Consider the following 22128-nt stretch of genomic DNA (forward strand, 5'->3'; position numbering starts at 1 on the left):
TCACAAAATACCAATATTTTTTCTGGCGGGAACCAATAAAAATAAAACTTGAAATATTTCTGGCCCCCCTCCCCCCAAAAGAATTTAATTAATTATTAAAAAGCAATCAAAGAACGCGTGTAGGTACCTAAGTGAACTATTTATATAGCAACAATACTTCCTCAGATAACGTGCCCAATATCAAAGTACAATTTCCGCCAAACGAATTATCTCTAATTAGGTATTTATTTACCTGCTCATTAAATCCCCCGCGCAAGAACGATTGGTAAAGTAACAACGTGCAGTAAGCAACAAGTAGCGCCACAAAAAATGTCTGAAAAACTCGCCTTCCGTGCATATTGAACTTACGGGGGACGGGCGCACAAAAATTTTTAAAAATTGACGCGCAAACACATGTTCATACTATAAATAAAAACATACGGTAGAAGACGCGATCTTTGTACCGCACATTTCGAACACTCCATACATACTAAACAGAAAATGTAAATAACAAGAAGCTGCTGGTACGACCTGTTTGTATGCGCCTCTCACTCGCACGCTTATGTTGCTCGAACGGGGGCTCCCCCTGCACTCTCTAAACTTCACGTGCACGCTTAAACGAGGAAAAAAAAAAGGTCTCCCTCGACAATTTTGCCTATAGCTATACCTATTCATTATTTTCTCTATTATTCTTTTTACCTGTTGTGCTCATCTCGAGATGGAAGATGGTACCTGCGATTTCCGAAATTCGGCACTCTTAGAGCAGGTGGTCACCATTAGCATATCGTTTCGCAATTAGTGCATTGTACCGAAAACAAGGTCAAATCTTTTCATTACACAATTTATTGACCTTTTCTTCGTTTTTTAAATGAAAGATACTGTTTACGATCGCCGTAAAGAAGGGGTGGGTTTTGGAAACACGACTGTCAAAATTGTAGAGTTCAATCCAGTTTTGATCCAATTCAAGTAAAGATGATTTTTTAATTGGTCAGAACATTCGCACTTTTGTTTTTCCATTATTGTCGATTTTTGAAATTTTCTTCCTGAATGTGATGGTTTTTATCCTATATTTAGAATATAGTCCAGTAAATGCTATTAATCCTTAAATATGTATTTGATGTGGTTTGCGATTTTATTGGCCTTAATTAATTTTTAAATTTCCGACTTTCACCTACACTACCTACTCCTGATAAGGTTTACAGAGTTGTGCAATTTTAATGTTATTAATCAATCAAATTTCTCTTTATTTTACATTGGAGAATTGAATTGCATATTACCAGAGCTGGGCAGTATTCGATTTTGTAAATACTTTTTAGTATTCAAATACTTTGTAAATAATTAGATACTTTTATGGAAGCAGTATTTGTTTTTGTAACTCAAATACTTTCACAAATATTTAGTATTCGAATACTTCGCATAGTATTTGAATACTTAACCTTCCTTTTTTTTACCAAAAATCGACTACTCCAAAATTTCTCGGGAAATAGTATCATTAGGAGTCCGGAAAGCAGGCTTTTTCCGTGCGCGTGGCAAAGTCATGCAAGCACGGAAAAAGCATTTCTGGACGTGTAATGAACGATACTTTTTATTATACTTCTTTTAAATCGATAACATAAAAAACAACAAACTCGCTAACATTTTTATTTTGTAACAGTTATACCTATAGAAAGTGCGTTTTCATGGTTACTCTCAAATCATTTCAAAGGAGATTTGTTTAATTAGTTTATTTCAGATAAGGTTGACGAAACGTCAAAAAATGTCACAAATTCTCAAAGAAGTTTATCTAATAATTCAAACATCTACGAATTAAAACGCAAAATACTTACATATGAAACATTACAACGTATATAGATTTTCTGAAAATTAGTTTACTTCCCTGTAAATTTGTATTTTAAAGCAATATTTTGGGTATTTATATTCAGCGCACGGAAAGAATCAATGGGACCGGGAATAGTAGATTACATACCGAGCTGGGAGGTGGTTCATTACCTACCCCGAGGGCTTAAGGTATAAGCGCGAGGCGTTGGTTATGAACCACTGACCAGCGAGGTTTGTATACTATTTTACTCACAATCGATCATTTAAGGTAAAGTATATAATTCAACAAGGTGTTACTTTAACTGTCAATAATAGTGACACCGCCAATGTAACAATTAATGTTTACAACAATAGCAAATAGTTTCGTTCTTCTTCGTAATTTGCTATTGTTGTAAACATTAATGGTTACATTGGCGGTGTCACTATTAGTATAAGTTTCATATAAGGATAATATGAATAGCATTTGCAGGTAAGGAAAGTGACAGATGCTAGCCGGGAGTGACAGCTAGCCGGGAAAGTGACAGCTAGCCGGGAAAGTTACTTTCCCGGCTAAGGTGAGTAATGAGTCGCTTCGCAACCGCTATGAAGGTTAGGAATTCAGATAATACTAACCGATTGTGAGTAAAAGTTTTTCCATCCGCTAGCTTGGAAAAGGCCGGATACCATTATTTCTAATACAGGTGTAAATAAGGTGATTTTAATGTAGTATAATAAAAACACTTTTTCTTATTAATTTTGGTGCGTAGAATCCAAAACAATTCGCACTTTTTCGATCAGACTTCTCAATCAAAAGTTATAGACCAATTTCGAAAGAAAATTCAAAGGGCTGTAACTTTTGAACTAGTAGCCCAATCTTGGAACTGTTTGAAATTATGGATTCTACAGGCCACATTCTATAAGAAAATTTTTTTCCGGGTCGATCTGAGACAATTTTTTTTTCGGGGCTCAAAAAAAGGCAGTGTATAACCTTCCTTTTTTACCAAAAATCGACTGCACCAAAATTTCTCGGGAAAACACTTTTTCTTATTAATTTTGGTGCGTAGAATCCAAAACAATTCGTACTTTTTCGATCAGACTTCTCAATCAAAAGTTATAGACTAGAAACCAATTTCGAAAGAAAATTCAAAGGGCTGTAACTTTTGAACTAGTAGCCCAATCTTCAAATGTTTGAAATTATGGACTCTCGATCGATCTCGATCTCAGACAATTTTTTTTCCGGCCTCAAAAAAAGGCAGTACTTTTAAGTTATTCAAATATTTGAGAACAATTTAGAAATGTTTAGGGAAAGTTTCCATTGTCACAAAATCAAATATAAAAATCCGATACAACTGAATACCGAACGATCCTGGAGTGAAACTTTTTGACTCGATAGTCCACGTAACTTAAAAACAATAGGGACCTTTCATATATCCTTAAGACCATTGTGTACCAATTTTCAAAGCGATCGCACGTTTCTAAACAAGTTATCATGCACACGGACAAACGGATGGTCAAAAATGGATCTGTTCCAAAATCGCTAGGATTAATTTCAGAAAGACGTACGTATCATGTGCACGACGCTTTGAAAACTGGTACACGTATTCTTAAGGATATAACTGGTATAAGAAAGGTCCTGGTAGGTACCTCCTATATAATAATAACGATATGCTTTTACTCCCCTTAAATTTGTATATAACAATAGAAATATAAAAAAAGCTAACCCCATACAAAGTATAACTTGATTTTTTAAGTAGTATTAAGCCTTTTATCTAGTATACTATTTTAAATTTTTAATATATTTGAGTGACAAGTATTTGAATACTTTTTATAGTATTCGAATACCTTTGAAAGTATTCGAATACATTCTAAAGTATGTGAATACTTATTTTTTTAAGTATTTGAATACTTTTCAATGTATCTGTATCTAGTATTCGCTTGCGCTGGATGTAAAAGTATTTAGTATTCAAATACTTTTTGAAAGTATTCTGCCCAGCTCTGCATAGTACCATTAAAAAATTAATGGATATAGAAAATGGATGGAGTCTATTGCTGTGGCTCTTAAGGTACATTTTTGAAAAGCGACGACACCCGTAGGTACTCTGCGTTCTCCCCGTGTTAAATGGTAGTGTACCTGTAAGCGCCGTTTAACCGCCACCAGATCGTCAGATTTCCACCCAGATGGCAACCTTGAGGAGCCTAGGAAAGCAGTCTTTCCCTGCACTACCTTTATAGTGTGTAGCCTGTGGGAGGTTGCCAACCACCTCCTTCAACCACACCACTAAAGGGAATGGTTGTTCTCGCACGACGTGATTCAAGGTTTAGTTATTAGTGAGGTTAGGTTAGTGTGATAGTTAGGTTAGGTTACAGAAATACGTATCTCCGTCTACAATAAAAACAGTTATACATATATTTAAAAAAAGTTGACAGTATGCTTAAATTTAGGAAATTGTGGTATTCTCATCTGCATATTTCTGAACCGGTCCCCAATCCATCTTTGAACAAAAATCAACGCCTGGAAACAAAATACAATGTAGTGAGAGAAACCTGGTGGGATCAACTTTGAGATCGAACCCCTCTATCTCGATAATATTTTTGTTTTGGTACCCGAATGAAACCTGAAATGTTTAAAAAATAATCAGTGCCATAAGCACTTACATACTCACCTGCTCCTTGATTGTATCCCGTTTAACCAGGTTCAGCTTCTCTTCGTGCGAATGAAATTCTGCTATCCTCGTCATGGACACGTTTAGCAAGTGCTCTGAAGGAAAAAGGTGGGAGTAGTGAATTTATTAGATGGGTCTTTACCAATGATGAAACCCACAGTAACATCGTCAGGTTCTAATATACTATCGGAGGTATGCAAAAATTTCACCCCACTGTAATGTTTCAAACTGTAAAGAAGTTTAATGAAAGTAATTTCACCTGATGTAGGGAAGCATTTTCACTCCCAAAGGTCTGCTGATACAAATTCCGGCACCTCCGGTTGCGAACCAAAAATTAACAGTTTCCTGTGAAACTGGCTGTTATTCCTCCGTATCAAAATGAAACTATTACCACCATTCTTTTTATTATTGTTGCATTGTATCGGGTGGAATAACTATTCCTCCCCAGATACCAATCAGCTTCGGGATCGTACCCTTTGAGCATCTCGATCAAGTTTGGGATGTTGACGTAGTTATCGTCGTCGAAATGGCAAAACCACCTAAGGCGAATAACAATGGGTTAAAATGCAGGTACACGAATGCCACTTGGGTACGTTTTGTTGGTGGTCATAAACGTATTGATTTCCACTCCCATTTTACAGCTCAAATCTCTTCGGAAGTGCGTGGGCGGACAGTAAGTGTTGATCATGTGACGGTCTAAAATTAATCAACATTAAATTAAGTGAAATCGATTTTCACTGAGTTTACCGGTTATCATCTGGAGAACGAGGTCATCGGCGTCAGTGAAAAACCAGATCTGAAATAATTGTTAACACGATGCGTAACGATTATCGTTCATTAACGATTTGGTACCTGATCGTTTGCTAACGGGAACCACGTTTGCAAAATCATCGGCAATCTTGTCTGGTGGAAACTGCTCGATGTTTTCACTGCAATGTAGACATCATCTAACGTAATGTGATTGGGCCTTGAGATCGTGCTACCTATCTTAAAATCAAAATGAAAGGTTCTCCCTTCATGCTGAAAGCAACGTATCATAGCATTTCAAGATATAGTTCACTTTACCTTCAAGTTAGGATGTGAAATCAATATGTATAACGGTGCAAGACAGCTTGCAATAACTATAAGTAGTTTAAACATATTGCCTAAAATCTGACTTTTTCCCATTTTTCGCGTTTATCTCTATGGTGAATATCTATAGCGGTGTCTTTGGATTTTTTATCTCTAATGCTTTCATTTGTACTGACGCAAAGCGAGGTTCCCGCCCTCAGTCATCAAATAGCGTTATCTCCCTTATAAAGGTATAGATCCATTTGTTTTGTTATATCTAAAAACATAGCAACGCAAATCTGGAGTGATATGAATAACAAACAGACAGTAGTGTGATAAATAGAGCATAAATTTTATTTAACCACCAAAATAGAAATTCACTTTAATGATGAGACTGTGGTGTTTTGATTTTCTGTTATTAATCAATTTGAAAGGGTATGCCTCCCTCCCCCCCACACACACAATATTAACAAGATGCTCACTAATTTCTAATTTGCCTAAACCTTATACTGTATGGGCAGTCCATATTATGAACTCGCTTGTTTCACATTTGTAATGAAGGGGTGGAAGGGTTGGTATTTTATAGAAGGGAAGTAGCTGATCAAAATGGGGACTAATTGTTGGTCGGAACTTATTATTAAGATGCGACAAATGTATTGTAAACTCAACTTTTATCAAAAACCGCGATCACCTCCAGTGAATTAGGTAAATCGTCTGGGTACCTACTGCAAAAAATTCCAGGACTCTAGGACCATTCCCCTGGAAGTACTTCGAAACGGCAGAAGTGGATCCGGGCGGACGGACGGACGAAACACAAACAATAGCACATTTTTAATTCTTAAAAAATGTGCTATTATTTGCGTTTTGTCCGGACCCACTTCTACCGTTTCGAACTACTTCTAGGGGAATGGTCCTAGAGTCCTGGAATTTTTTTGCAGTAGGTAGCCTATATTTAATAAAGGATTTAAACAATGCCTATGCATTGAAGGTGTGCCAGACGGCCATCAAATTGCGCTGTCCCCCTCCCCCCTCCGAATTATTTCGCGAGATGCTGGTTTTGAAAGTAAAACGTGCATAACTTTTACATACGACCACCAATTGGTCTCAGATTTTGCATATTCATGCCTTTAGTGGTGCCAAATTAAACTTTAGAAAGGGGGGGGGGGAAGTAAACGCATGTTATACCCTTCATGATATTCTAAAGAAAGATCTCATCGAAATAAATTGGTTTGTACAAACTATAACTTAATTTTATCTCTCATTGTATTCTGATTAAAGGTCTCAATGAAAGGAACCGTTTTCTACGAAATACTACCCTTCTTTTTGTCCTCCTCTTATCAAAGTGCGGGGCGAAGGATGAGGGGGAGTGGAACTAGTTTTATCTTTCATGGTACTCTAATGAAAGGTCTCAATGGAAGGAATTAATTTCTACCAACTATACCCCTCCTCCTCGACTTCTTGTAACTTGTGACAATAACATAGTACTTATGTTGGACTACGTTATCCCAAAACAAACCATTAATGTCTGTATTTAATTAAACAGTAGTCAATTTAATGAATAATGAACAAGTCTTTAGCATTTAAATAAACCAAGCGTTATTTATACACCAAATTTTCTCGAGTATTCCGTTTTTATGCGCCTCGGTGACGCCGATTACGTACAATATTTTTAATTGCCATACATTTGTATATTATACGGAATCTTCAATCGTTTTACTTGTTGTAGGGTATGTCCTTTTCATCGTGGAACAGAGATCGGCATTCGGAAATAAGATGCAGTGCAGAGACATCAACCTAAAAAATCACTGACTACATAGTCCAAAGCTCCAAACAAATTAGCTAACCTAGTAGGGTCGGTTATTAGATCGAACCCTTCAATATCCAGGATATTTGGGCCTTTATAACTGAGTACGATCTGTAATTTTACATATTTGATAAAATTCATATTTAATAACAAGTTAGGTAGGTACCTCATCCTCGATGGTTTCTCTAGGGAACGATTTAAACTTTTCGAAGTGGGAGTGAAATTTATCTATAACCGTTAACGATATGTTCTGCAAGTGTGCTATATAGGCTACTGTTACATCATCCCCATTGATCACAGCGTAGCAGGTGCGCATAAATTGGTCGCCACTGTAATAATCCAAATATATCAAATTACTACTACCATGTTGCTATCAAACAGTGCTGGATGCAGATTCCAATTAAACCTCACTTTAAAAAATCGAATGGGAAGAAAGCTTTCTGGACGATTTTTGTTCCCAGTGGCGTGACTGCTGCTTAGAAGATTACCCCAGTAGGACTTTCATACTTACATTGTAAATGGCTTCATTTTCGTAACTAGAGGTCTGCTAATACAAATCCCTGCGCCTCCCGTTCCAAACCATAACTTTGTTTTTGTCTGGAGATAAAGAAATAGACGGTGTTACGAATATAGTAGGCTTCGCTATTTCATTTAAGGGTTTTGAACTCTCTTAATGGCACATCATATGGATTCTTTACCAAAAATCAAACTTTTTTATAAACTTCCTAAATTATCCCGGCTAGCATGACTATTTTCTACTTAATGCAGAACTTCTTTGTCCTTAAAATTTGTATAGTTAATTGAATATTTTGCTTGCCAAATCACACACCAAATTGCTACGACGTTTTGAATATATTGATTTAAAAAATTTACGACGTTCTCTTTCCAAACACATATTCCTTTTTACAAATTTTCCTTAGGAAATTCTAAGTAATTAAATTGCAAAGAAAGTGTTGAATGAATTATTCTACCAATCCCCCCCAAAGTTTCCCTAGTGAGTTATCTCGTTCTTACTAAGAAATGTAATACATATCAATCTATTAAATCTATTAAAAAAGATTTTAGTTACACATGTAATTGTTTGAAGTTTGCACCAAAGATAAAATAGTTTAAAATGACCTATTACCTTGGTTTTTTTGTTGTACACTGGATATTTATACTTTATGCTAGGCTTTCCCAAATACCAATCGCCATTGGGATCGTAACCATTCAATACATCCACCAATTTCGGAATGTTAACGTAGTTATCGTCATCAAAATGACAAAACCACCTAGAATTCTCTGTGATGGTGTTTTTTTGCAAAACTTGCTCTTACCTGCTCTTAGATACCGTCAGAAATGTATTGATTTCGACCCCCATCTTGCAACACAGATCTCTGATGGAGTGTGACCTTCCACATTTGGTGTTAATCATGTGGTCGTCTTTGTAAAGCAAATTTTAAAATTAAGTTGATTGTACCAGGTGAATATTTTACCTGTTAAGTTTTGGAGATTCTCGTCATTAACATCGGTGAAGAACCATGTCTGAAAACAAAGAATTATGTTTTTCATTTGCATTAAACTTGACAGAAGGGATTAATTTATTAATATAATAAAATATCAAAAGTATCTCTTTTTAAAAATCGAATTGAAGACATTCTTAGGAATCAATTTTTCTAGAAACCCGGTAAAGGAAGAGTCTGCATCCTTCGATGAATCCGTTTTGAACATATTCGAATGTTAACTTAGAAGTTTCAGAAATTTTGTTTTTTGGAAAATTTCTTGCAAAATTCTAAATAACTGTTTCAGATGTCTCCTTACTATAAACCATTTCGGAAACCTTTCTCGAGAAATTCTATTTAGATCTTCTATGGATTGTAAGCAGTTTTTTTTGAAAATCTCTTCTTACTATCTATAGCAATATAGCTCTATACATTTTTTCTGGGAATTTCCTTTACGACTATTTTAATACGAGGGCGGTTTTTTTAATTACTTGCCCAACCTGATAATGACTACACACAAACAATTTCATCTTGACTGTCAAATAATTACTAGTGTAATAACTAGTTTGACTTAATTCTGTGCGGATCCAGAACATTGGGCAGTGTTGGCAATATTTTTGTTCCGAAAAATGAATGAACTAAGTTCCTCCCCAAAGAAAGAAATGGTGCGAAAGTTATTAATGAACAAAAATCCTAGGTGTACCTACTAACAGCCCATTATCTTATGCATGGAATGAATGAATTATTTGGGCTCTCCACACCCCCCACCCAAACCATGTCTTAGGGAGAATGGATAGCAACCATTTTTTGGGACTATGAGGACGTTTTTCTTATTAAATATATGACAAAAGGGACCACGATGAATGATACGGTTTCTGGAATCATGATTGAACGTCAAGAAGATCCTTGCAGCGAAACGACTTTAAATTTTTCTGAAATTGGATACTAACACTTACATAATCCACCCAGAATTACTGTCACGTTTACAAAATTTTGTCGTAGATAATTAAGATTCGGTGTAAGTACAATAAAGTTTAGGAAAAAAAACAGAGACAGGCTGGAAGAATGGAATAGTAGAAGAAATAAGTTGAACGTGAATTCAAAAAAGTGACAAATGTTTTAAGATACCAAACGCCAAGCATTTAGATATAAAACTCACCTGCTTTTTCGCCATTTGAAACCACGTTTTAAGTATAACTGCGAGCCTTCCGTTGTGGTTCCGCTTTCCTGTTTTAACTGCAATGTATACATCATCTAATGTTGTAGATTTGGGAGAATTCGTGGTGAGGTACGGTACGGTCTTCTCTGCGTTTTCGGTGGTCTGCGGGCAAGTCAATTATTTTTAGCGCGTTTTTGGAAAAAAAAATACGCTATTATATTCGTTACGGCAGGCTGGCTGTCCGACTGAGATCTCAGCAATTACAATAGCTTAAAGAGACATCAAATGTTCACTAAAAGCTTTCTGATTTAGTGTAGATGTGCAGGCTCTAGTCTATTTTGAGTGAGATCGATAATTTTAAACTTTTGCTAATGAAATACGGATCTGCATTACCAAAAATGCGCTTTCATCATGGATATGATGATTTACAACTTGTTTTGTTAATGCATCAACTTTGAAACACTAGAGTGAGGTTTTTTGATATCATGAATAGACCAAAAACACTGTACACATTACGTTAAAAAATCACTGGAAAGATTTACATTTACATTTTTTCCTGTCGTTTGTATGGGACCGTAGGACAAATAGTAAAGTGTCACAGTGAGATCTGTGGGTCAAGTTGGGAAGCAGTTTTGTTTAATGTACTTCAAAGCCAGTCAGCCCCAGCACCCCAGAAGCTATAAATATGCATAACGTTTTGGAGCGTTATGAAACTTATTGTTAGTTAGAAAGCTCAGTTAATATGTTCATCGTACCATCAACCTTGCCGCAATTTTGGGCCCAGATACGCCAATAAAATCAATTGAATTCAAAATTCTAGTGAATCATTTTACGTTCCCAAACAGAAAAGACGTAAAGCCAGTCTTCATCCGTGAGCGAGATGTTCCTTTTGCATTGCGGGAAAAGGTTGAAAGAGAACTTGAAAGTGAAGAAGTTATCAGTCCGATTACCACCCAAATCGTTCACCTGCGACAAATGACCTCTTCGCGATTGCTGAGGTATGCTCCTCCTCTTAGGGGGCTTCACTACATAGTTCGTTGCAAAAAGGGAAAAGAGAATATGTTACATGAGTCTACAGAAATTGCTATAGACAAAGAAGTCAACGACCCTGCTCCAGATTTCGAGCATACCCAAACACAGTTGCCGAGGAAACCCCTACCTGATCTTTTGCTAACGGCCATCTTGTCTGGTGGAAACCGCTCAATGTTTTCACTGTAATGTAGGTATCATCTAGTGTAATGTCATCGGACTTTGAGGTGGCACCACCTATTTTAAAACTAAAGATTCCCCCTTCGTGCTGAAAGCAACGTGTTGATAATAGCAATTGCAGATAGTTCAATTTACCTGCAAGTAAGGATTAAGATGTGAAATCAATATGTACAACAGTGCAACACCGCTTGTAATTATTATAAGTAGTTTATGGTTTAAAATCAGACTGCTTGCCATTTTTCGTTCACGTTCTCATTTGTTCTGATAAGCGAGCGTTCATGAGTACCTAATAAAATAGCGTTATCTTCCTTTCGGAGGAATAAATATTTATGCTTTGTCCTAAACACCTAGCCTAGGCAGTGAATAACAAACAAATAGAAAATTAACTGAATCGTATCGGGTTGCAAATTTTCCTAAAAACTGGTATTTAAATCTGTTGTCACGACCCTTACAACGTATGTTCTTCCAAATCCATTTAGGAATTCTTGGAGATAAGAATCTTTCTCTAACCCCCTTCGAAGCCGTCGATAAAATCTTTTTGGAATACTAGCCCTTTAGGGTCGAAAACATGTCAGGAGAACAGGGAAACTATCCCCCCGCCACTTTTTTGTGACCTCACAAGGTCCCAAAGTCATGTAACGTTGCAATCCCAAGATTTCCCTATTCGACAACAAGTTAACCTTGGAAAACCAAATGAAATTGTTTTATGGCCGTGGCAAGAAATTCCGTGGCCTTGGTGAAGGAAATTTATGGGCCGTGGTCGTGGCCTTGATACAGTAACTAAAGAGTGTTCTTCTTTTATGTGGCAAGGAATTTCGCTGGTGAAAAAACAATGGTCACGCGCTCGATCGTTATGGTTAAAAGTCTTCTGTTAAGCATTATGGTGTTCTTTCTTTCTTTATTTCTTTAATTCCATTTCGATTACATTAAGTAATATTGGATTGTCAATTAGTGATCGTATAAATAAGTGTAAAAAGACATGGAGACAGATCAGTACAGTAACAGTAACAAACAAACATTAAAAATAAGGTTATCACAGCTTTTGAACCAAATACTCTCCAATACTGTAGTAGGGGTGATCGACGAACAGGTTTTGGGCTATTTTCTTGAACTCCCTCGAGGAGGCGCAGTTGCGGATGTGTGGTGGAAGATGGTTGAAAAGTTTTTGTGGCCATATATCTTGATGAATGTTCCTGTAGGTAGTTGTATTATCTAGATGATCTGTTACAATGTAAGTACCTGTTTGATTCTTATTTCAATTGTTTTTCAATTTTTTAGCATGGTCGCCATTCTAACTTAATTTTATTTCTAGACGACTTGGTACAGTAAGCCAAGAGTTCCAAAAAAGTGCAGAATTTCTAGAACCACTGAAGAAGATGAAGCAAATTCCAATTATATTACCACATTGAAGTTTTAATAATAATTCCAAGTACAGGAGCAGTCCCACTGAAGATTGGTTTTGACGTTTAAAGGATCTCGAACCTCAAAATTAAAATACTTCTGTCTCTACTTGGGTTTTGAGGTCGTTTCGCTTTACAATTGGAATATAGCCCCGAGAAAAATACCAATACATTTCAGAACTTAGAAAAGTTTTCGAGTTTAATAAACTTTTTTTTAAATTCTGAAACGTATATTCAAATACCTTCCTAAACATAAAGCCTAAAAATTTATTTAAGAGAGAGAAAGATGTTTATGAATGTACTTTATCGAGCTACAAAGTTAAACTCGAAAACTTTCCATAGAAGCTTTTCCTTCCAATTTCGAACGTTTTCGTCTACTTGTTTATTACTATTTAAATAAATTAAATGTATGACCTACCACAACGAGTAATAAATTGTGTCGCTTAAAGTAAAGATAAACATATGTTATCTAAAATGTCATAAAACAATTTACACGTAAAAATAATAAGAGAGCTATACCTACTTAGCTTGGGTGGTGAGACGTAGGTCACCGCTTTAAGGTAGGTCACTGGGTCAACGGATCCATACTCCCACTCCGCATAAGTATGTAAAAATGGCAGCCAATAGACGAATCGTAATGTAAAAATAAGCTTTTGTAATACACGAGGAGTGAGTTCTTGTAAAAATGACTTGTAATTCTTAAGACAAGGAAGAGTATATTTTTATGTATGTGAATTTTGGATTCTGGATTACAATAGGAGGGTGGACAGGAGCCACGCGCGTATCTAGGCCTCAAATTCAATCGATACCTGATCGACTTTGCTCTCGGTATTAATGTAAATGTGAACTCCATCAGAGACAAAACTGATGAATTCGATATTGAACTTCGGTTATCAGTAATTAACATTTTGGTCCTTCAGCCACAATTCAGTCATTGTTAAGCCACATAATTAGATACGTGGATACTTGCTTGTTCTAGCCTGGAATCGCATCGATGGGAGCTCTCGTCGAGGACATACATTAATACTCAAGATAACATTTTGTTTTATAATTTCTTGACGTTGAATTGAATCACAGTTACAGCTCCCACACTAGAAATTGTGAGAATTACAATTTAATATCTAACTTATGATTGACCAAAACAAACCATTAACGTCAATGGTCAATTTAAACATAGTTAACAAGTCTTTATCCTTCGAATAAACAAAGCGTTATATTCATTTTCTCGAATTTATGCGCCACGATGACGCCGCATTGTTACACAGTTATATATATCTACACCAAAATGAAACACTTATAATTGACAAGAATTTGTGTATTATGCACGAGTGTTGAGTATTTTTAGTCGGTATAGTATACGTCCTTTTCATTGTGGTACAGAGATCTGCATTCGGAAATAAAACACAGTGCAGAGACATAAACCTAAAAAAAAAATTACATCGCTCAAACAACAAGCTATGGCTAACCTAGTGGGGTCGGTTTCAAGATCAAATCCTTCTATCTCCAAAATATTTTCACCTTTATAACTGAGTACGATCTGCAATTTTGCGTATGTCATAAAATTCCTTAATATAAATCACAACTGACCTCCTTCTCGATGGTTTCTCTAGGGATGCACTTAAACTGTTCGTAGTGGGAGTGAAATCTGTCTATAACCGTCAATGATATGTTCTGCGCGTGTAGTATGTAGCCCATAGTAGCATCATCCCCTATGGCCACAAGATCGCAGGTGCGCATAAATTGGTCGCCACTGTAATAATTCAAATTAATTCACCAAATAATAAAAAATTGACCACCCTGTAAGTTTACCGAGCTGGCAAAGCTATAGGGATTGCAAGAAAATACCAAAAAATATGGTCTTATTATACTCCTAACTGTTGAAACAGGGTTTGTTGATTTTTTTGGTTTCGGAAATTCTTGGGAGACATTTCATAACTTATACATTCGATATTTCTCCAGATACGTCTAAAAGTTCTTCAGAAAATGCTTTAGACATTCTTTGGTAGATATTTACTAATTTTCAGTGAAATTCTTCAACAGGGCGCCAGTATTTTTTTCCAAAAAAGAGGTTCAAATTAAGATAAAGCATAGATTATCCGTCATTCTTTTTGTGATAGCACTACAAAATGCCGGAAATTTTTGGACAATTTTCTTCTCCGTTGCATGGCTACTACTTAATCTGAATCATTAGTAAGACTTTAATACTTACATTGTGAATGGTTTCATTTTCGTAACTAGGGGTCTGCTAATACAAACCCCTGCGCCTCCCGTTCCAAACCAGAATCTTGTCGTTTTCTAGAGAATAAAAAATAGACGTTATTACGGAATTATTTATAATTAGGATGGTGGAGCAGATACTCGCCACAAAAACAGATCTGTAGGGTTTACGGCGATTTTAGCAGAACCTTTCCACATAAAAAATAGTTTATTACCTTGGTTTCGTTGTGGGTCACTATAGCTGGATGGTCTAAGCTAAGTTTTCCCAAATACCAATCCGCATCAGGATCGTAACCATTCAGTACATCCACTAATTTTGGAATGTTGATGTAGTTGTCGTCATCAAAATGACAAAACCACCTACAATTACATTCTGTGATGGTGCCTTTTTTTTCATAACCAACCCTTACTTGCTCTCAGATGCCGTCATGAATGTACTGATTTCAACCCCCATTTTGCAGCACAGATCTCTTCGGGAGTGTGACTCTCCGCATTTGGTGTTAATCATGTGACCGTCTTCGTAAAGTAAATTTTAAAATTAACTTGAATGTACAAAATGAATAATTTACCTGTTAAGTTTTGTAGTTTCTCGTCCTCCACGTCGGTGAAAAACCAAGTCTGTAAACAAACAATTAAGTTTGATGCTTTTTCCTTTTACTTGAATTAAACTTGAGCTATACGGGAATGGGATTAATGAGCCTTTATTTAGTATTGTTACTCCAATACGTGATTAAATTTACCTTACAGAATTATCCATAACACACAGAGGGCTGTGACTATGTGCCAAAAGTATTACAGACACCCTTAAAAGATCAAGACGATGCAAGTAAAATAAAAACAATTTTGAATTTTTATATTTACGAGTTTTAATTTTATTGAATATATTTCTAGAAGTTCATAGGAAACATTTTCCTGTATCCTATGAAAAATACGTTTTGAACATATTCCAGTTTCCATGAAAACTTCCTTTTTGGATTTCAGAAACCCGGGATTTTGTCTTCTAAAAATAAAATCGTACCCTGCTTTCAAATGACATTTTTTTTAACCCTCGATGCATGCAATTCTCAATTGCGAGGGTTGTAACTTTTGTGGTGCACGAAATATTTTTGTTTCTTTCACCGATTAAGTTTAAATGATGTACAAACAACCCCCCAATTGCCTTCTAAAGATAAAATCGCACCTGATGTACAAACAACCCCCCAATTGCCTTCTAAAGATAAAATCGCACCCCGTTCCCAAACTTCATATTTTTTTAGAAAATTCTTCTATGCATGTATAGCAATTCTCAATTACGGGGGTTGTAACTTTTGTGGTACACGAAATATTTTTGTTTCTTTCACCGATTACGTTTAAATGATGTACAAACAACCCCCCAATTGCCTTCTAAAGATAAAATCGCTCCCCGTTCTCAAGTTTCATATTTTTAAGAAAATTCTCCTATACATGTATAGCAATTCTCAATTGCGGGGGTTGTAACTTTTGTGGTACACGAAATATTTTTGTTTCTTTCACCGATTACGTTTAAATGATGTACAAACAACCCCCCAATTGCCTTCTAAAGATAAAATCGCTCTCCGTTCTCAAGTTTCATATTTTTAAGAAAATTCTCCTATACATGTATAGCAATTCTCAATTGCGGGGGTTGTAACTTTTGTGGTACACGAAATATTTTTGTTTCTTTCATCGATTACGTTTAAATGATGTACAAACAACCCCCCAATTGCCTTCTAAAGATAAAATCGCTCCCCGTTCTCAAGTTTCATATTTTCAAGAAAATTCTCCTATACATGTATAGCAATTCTCAATTGCGGGGGTTGTAACTTTTGTGGTACACGAAATATTTTTGTTTCTTTCACCGATTACGTTTAAATGATGTACAAACAACCCCCCAATTGCATTCTAAAGATAAAATCGCACCCCGTTCTCAAGTTTCATATTTTTAAGAAAATTCTCCTATACATGTATAGCAATTCTCAATTACGGGGGTTGTAACTATTGTGGTACACGATTTATTTTTGTTTCTTTCACCGATTAAGTTTAAATGATATACAAACAACCCCGCAATTGCCTTCTAAAGATAAAATCGCACCCCGTTCCCAAACTTCATATTTTTTTAGAAAATTCTTCTATGCATGTATAGCAATTCTCAATTACGGGGGTTGTAACTTTTGTGGTACACGAAATATTTTTGTTTCTTTCACCGATTACGTTTAAATGATGTACAAACAACCCCCCAATTGCCTTCTAAAGATAAAATCGCTCCCCGTTCTCAAGTTTCATATTTTTAAGAAAATTCTCCTATACATGTATAGCAATTCTCAATTGCGGGGGTTGTAACTTTTGTGGTGCACGAAATATTTTTGTTTCTTTCACCGATTACTTTAAATGATGTAGAAACAACCCCCCAATTGCATTCTAAAGATAAAATCGCACCCCGTTCTCAAGTTTCATATTTTTAAGAAAATTCTCCTATACCTGTATAGCAATTCTCAATTGCAGGGGTTGTAACTTTTGTGGTCCACTAAATATTTTTGTTTCTTTCACCGATTACTTTTAAATGATGTACAAACAACCCCCCCAATTGCCTTCTAAAGATAAAATCGCACCCCGTTCTCACGTTTCATATTTTTAAGAAAATTCTCGTATACATGTATAGCAATTCTCAATTGCAGGGGTTGTAACTTTTGTGGTGCACTAAATATTTTTGTTTCTTTCACCGATTACTTTTAAATGATGGACAAACAACCCCCCCCAATTGCCTTCTAAAGATAAAATCGCACCCCGTTCTCACGTTTCATATTTTTAGGAAAATTCTCCTATACATGTATAGCAATTCTCAATTACGGGGGTTGTAACTTTTGTGGTACACGATTTATTTTTGTTTCTTTCACCGATTAAGTTTAAATGATATACAAACAACCCCCCAATTGCCTTCTAAAGATAAAATCGCACCCCGTTCCCAAACTTCATATTTTTTTAGAAAAGTCTTCTATGCATGTATAGCAATTCTCAATTACGGGGGTTGTAACTATTGTGGTACACGATTTATTTTTGTTTCTTTCACCGATTAAGTTTAAATGATATACAAACAACCCCGCAATTGCCTTCTAAAGATAAAATCGCACCCCGTTCCCAAACTTCATATTTTTTTAGAAAATTCTTCTATGCATGTATAGCAATTCTCAATTACGGGGGTTGTAACTTTTGTGGTACACGAAATATTTTTGTTTCTTTCACCGATTACGTTTAAATGATGTACAAACAACCCCCCAATTGCCTTCTAAAGATAAAATCGCTCCCCGTTCTCAAGTTTCATATTTTTAAGAAAATTCTCCTATACATGTATAGCAATTCTCAATTGCGGGGGTTGTAACTTTTGTGGTACACGAAATATTTTTGTTTCTTTCACCGATTACTTTAAATGATGTAGAAACAACCCCCCAATTGCATTCTAAAGATAAAATCGCACCCCGTTCTCAAGTTTCATATTTTTAAGAAAATTCTCCTATACCTGTATAGCAATTCTCAATTGCAGGGGTTGTAACTTTTGTGGTCCACTAAATATTTTTGTTTCTTTCACCGATTACTTTTAAATGATGTACAAACAACCCCCCCAATTGCCTTCTAAAGATAAAATCGCACCCCGTTCTCACGTTTCATATTTTTAAGAAAATTCTCGTATACATGTATAGCAATTCTCAATTGCAGGGGTTGTAACTTTTGTGGTGCACTAAATATTTTTGTTTCTTTCACCGATTACTTTTAAATGATGACAAACAACCCCCCCCAATTGCCTTCTAAAGATAAAATCGCACCCCGTTCTCACGTTTCATATTTTTAAGAAAATTCTCGTATACATGTATAGCAATTCTCAATTGCAGGGGTTGTACAATGATACAAACAACCCCCCCCCAATTGCCTTCTAAAGATAAAATCGCACCCCGTTCTCACGTTTCATATTTTTAGGAAAATTCTCCTATACATGTATAGCAATTCTCAATTACGGGGGTTGTAACTATTGTGGTACACGATTTATTTTTGTTTCTTTCACCGATTAAGTTTAAATGATGTACAAACAACCCCCCAATTGCCTTCTAAAGATAAAATCGCACCCCGTTCTCAAACTTCATATTTTTTAAGAAAATTCTTCTATACATGTATAGCAATTCTCAATTACGGGGGTTGTAACTTTTGTGGTACACGAAATATTTTTGTTTCTTTCACCGATTACGTTTAAATGATGTACAAACAACCCCCCAATTGCCTTCTAAAGATAAAATCGCACCCCGTTCTCAAGTTTCATATTTTTAAGAAAATTCTCCTATACATGTATAGCAATTCTCAATTGCGGGGGTTGTAACTTTTGTGGTGCACGAAATATTTTTGTTTCTTTCACCGATTAAGTTTAAATGATGTACAAACAACCCCCCAATTGCCTTCTAAAGATAAAATCGCACCCCGTTCCCAAACTTCATATTTTTTTAGAAAATTCTTCTATGCATGTATAGCAATTCTCAATTACGGGGGTTGTAACTATTGTGGTACACGATTTATTTTTGTTTCTTTCACCGATTAAGTTTAAATGATGTACAAACAACCCCCCAATTGCCTTCTAAAGATAAAATCGCACCCCGTTCTCAAACTTCATATTTTTTAAGAAAATTCTTCTATACATGTATAGCAATTCTCAATACGGGGGTTGTAACTTTTGTGGTACACGGAATATTTTTGTTTCCTTCCCCGATTACGTTTAAATGATGTACAAACAACCCCCCAATTGCCTTCTAAAGATAAAATCGCACCCCGTTCTCCAACTTCATATTTTTTTTAGAAAATTCTTCTATGCATGTATAGCAATTCTCAATTACAGGGGTTGTAACTTTTGTGGTACACGATTTATTTTTGTTTCTTTCACCGATTAAGTTTAAATGATGTACAAACAACCACCCAATTGCATTCTAAAGATAAAATCGCACCCCGTTCTCAAGTTTCATATTTTTTAAGAAAATTCTTCTATACATGTATAGCAATTCTCAATACGGGGGTTGTAACTTTTGTGGTACACGGAATATTTTTGTTTCCTTCCCCGATTACGTTTAAATGATGTACAAACAACCCCCCAATTGCCTTCTAAAGATAAAATCTCACCCCGCCTTCAAATTTCAAATTTTTTTAACAAAATTCTTCTATGCGTGTAAAGCAATTCTCAATTGCGAGTAGTCTTCTAGTTGTCTCTTTGACACATTAAAAATCTGGGATATTATGGCACGATTTTCATTACAGCACTATTTATCGTGCAATAAAGGCGCCATGAGTTGTCATGGCGCCCAAATAGAATATGAAATCGTTTTATTTGGAACAATCGTTCGTATTCAAACAATTACTCTTATCATAATCGATTGCATTATAGACTTATGTTTTAATGTATTATTTTTGCGTAAAAATACTCATGTGCTTATTTGGGTGAAGGGTAATGGAAAGCCCTAATATTTAGATACCCAGTACGTAGTACCACCAAATTTGAGGTAGATTGTAGATAATTATGATTGGGTGTACAATAAAGTTTAGCAAATACCAAAAAGAACGTGATAAGAATGGAATAGTAGAAGAAAAAAGCTGAAGTTGAAAGAAAAGTGACAAATGTTTTAAGATACCATATGCCAAGTAATTTAGATAAAACTCACCTGCTTTTTTGCCAGTTGAAACCACGTTTGATGTATCACTGCCATCCTTCCATTGTGGTTACTCTTACTTGTTCTAACTGCGATGTATACATCATCTAATGTTGTAGGTTTCGTGGTGTGGTACGGTATGTTCTTCTTTGTATATTTGGTGACCTGCAAACAAATCAATTATTTTTTGTTATATAAATGCACCCATAGAGTGCGACTAAAAAGAAAGATTTCTACTAGGGTGTTCTACAATAAATGCTAAGAATTGTCTCAGAAGAGTTGGAAGACAATTTGTAACATGTTCACAAAGAAGATCCTTACGAATATTTCTAAAAAATCTTTACCCAGGTTATCAACAAGATCGCTGGTAGAATTCCTTAGTGGGAAGGAAGTAGGATTTCTAGAAGATGTCGTAAGGATGTATCCAAACGCGGAGTCGCGGTCATATTTTTAGAACTATGTATCTCAAAAAAATTGGAGCGATGGGATTTTTACTTGGGAATATTTCAAAATCAGGTTTTCAAGAACATATCTACAAAATGTGCGGACGAACACTAAGATATCGCAATGCGGATCACGCACAATATGAATGAATTAGATTAGTCATCTACAGGATACACTTGTAAACAGATAAGTGCCGTTAGGGATTAAAATTGATTAGATTAAATTGTTGGGCATGTGTCAATATAACTTTTTCTGTTAGTGTTAAAGTTCTCTCAACCAAATTTAGCGTGAAATGATGTGGTAGAAACACACAAATGTGCATATTATAATGTGCAGTCGTACCTTAAAATTAGTCATTTTTTGAAATTATAGTGTAAACTGGGACTTGCCAAAGAGGAAATGGCTAGGAAAATATCTACATCAGCAAAATGCTGAATGATACCTAATTTAAATTTCAGGCAAAAGCTATGCATATTGGTAGACCAAAAAGTAAATCAATGTACCATACCTGCAAATGTGTGCATCTCGTTGGTGTGTACAATAATAATAGTAACATGCAATTTCCTATGATGATAACTGTAAACAACGCTTTCAATACTGTCCTTTTCGACATCACCTATTTAATTTCTTGTACAAATAATGGGAAATATCGTTTGAAACTAACTGTTGGATAACTGTGTCAAATGATATCCGTAATCTAATCAATTTAACCTTTCCGTGCAATTGCAGGAGTTTTCCCGGAAGAAATTGGCGCAATCTAAATGTATAACAATGCACTGGTGTAAATTGTTACAGCCTCTGAGCCACAGACCATCAGCTCTGAACTATACTGAAACGCGTCCTCTGTCCGCCAGCGCGATCCGAAAGAGAGGGCCATAAGGGGGATATTTGATATGTTCTGTACACATTAATCTCAAGAGGATATTTAATGATCAGTTTCCCAGTGAAAATTTTTTTTATCTACAACTGCCCTTAACGACCTTATTATTCCACTCATTAGACACACGTTGAATAATGACCACCATTACACCACTAGTGTTGTAATGAAAAATCCTCAAAACGCAACGAAATTAAATTTTATTAAGATGCAAATTACAAAATAAATAAACAAAAACTAAACTAACATTAACTTATTTGTTAAATATATTAATAACACGACTATGACAATTAGTGATAATGAGATGAAGTTGCCTGAAATACATTTTTGTTACTAATGTTGGTTGGCCTGTTGTAGTTTCAGTGCCTATTCAAAA

The 22128-nt window shown here is 35.6% G+C and overlaps 4 protein-coding genes across 7 annotated transcripts in view; all 4 read right to left on the bottom strand.

Moving 5' to 3' along the window:
- Positions 1-484, bottom strand: part of LOC116176682 (fringe glycosyltransferase-like) — an 81073-nt gene extending 80589 nt beyond the window's left edge. The window contains exon 1 of the mRNA XM_031495412.1: positions 233-484. Within this exon, the coding sequence (XP_031351272.1) occupies positions 233-337 (105 nt within the window). The 5' untranslated portion in view covers positions 338-484. The remainder of the gene's footprint in view (positions 1-232) is intronic.
- Positions 485-4174: 3690 nt separating this feature from the next.
- On the bottom strand, positions 4175-5923 carry LOC116177362 (fringe glycosyltransferase-like). Its single transcript, XM_031496329.1, has 10 exons — positions 5505-5923; positions 5292-5459; positions 5187-5235; positions 5033-5135; positions 4834-4978; positions 4699-4784; positions 4582-4652; positions 4440-4534; positions 4348-4391; positions 4175-4288 (listed from the first exon to the last, which is right to left on the bottom strand). The coding sequence occupies exons 1-10, from the start codon at positions 5604-5606 to the stop codon at positions 4282-4284; spliced, it is 870 nt and encodes a 289-aa protein (XP_031352189.1). The 5' UTR covers positions 5607-5923; the 3' UTR covers positions 4175-4281.
- A 1156-nt stretch (positions 5924-7079) lies between these two features.
- LOC116177203 (fringe glycosyltransferase-like) lies at positions 7080-10167 on the bottom strand. Its single transcript, XM_031496104.1, has 8 exons — positions 9934-10167; positions 8769-8817; positions 8610-8715; positions 8420-8564; positions 7805-7890; positions 7460-7622; positions 7334-7404; positions 7080-7283 (listed from the first exon to the last, which is right to left on the bottom strand). Exons 1-8 carry the CDS (start codon positions 9946-9948, stop codon positions 7181-7183), a joined length of 738 nt encoding a protein of 245 aa, XP_031351964.1. The 5' UTR covers positions 9949-10167; the 3' UTR covers positions 7080-7180.
- Positions 10168-12811: 2644 nt separating this feature from the next.
- On the bottom strand, positions 12812-21676 carry LOC116176726 (fringe glycosyltransferase-like). Of its 4 annotated transcripts, none has more exons than XR_004146498.1 (10): positions 21384-21676; positions 20444-20596; positions 15329-15377; positions 15170-15275; positions 14975-15119; positions 14752-14837; positions 14130-14292; positions 14009-14079; positions 13690-13964; positions 12812-13633 (listed from the first exon to the last, which is right to left on the bottom strand). XR_004146498.1 is itself a non-coding variant. In XM_031495483.1 (10 exons), the coding sequence occupies exons 2-10, from the start codon at positions 21486-21488 to the stop codon at positions 13808-13810; spliced, it is 1035 nt and encodes a 344-aa protein (XP_031351343.1). In that variant the 5' UTR covers positions 21489-21538; positions 21587-21606; the 3' UTR covers positions 12812-13807. The 4 variants fall into 4 exon arrangements, 3 of the variants coding, with proteins under 3 accessions (XP_031351343.1, XP_031351342.1, XP_031351344.1); XM_031495483.1 differs by having other exon boundaries at positions 12812-13964; positions 21384-21538; positions 21587-21606; XM_031495482.1 differs by having other exon boundaries at positions 12812-13964.
- Positions 21677-22128: the final 452 nt, after the last annotated feature.

This window comes from Photinus pyralis, unplaced genomic scaffold (assembly GCF_008802855.1).
Source record: "Photinus pyralis isolate 1611_PpyrPB1 unplaced genomic scaffold, Ppyr1.3 Ppyr1.4_LG7, whole genome shotgun sequence".
NCBI lineage: Eukaryota > Metazoa > Arthropoda > Insecta > Coleoptera > Lampyridae > Photinus > Photinus pyralis.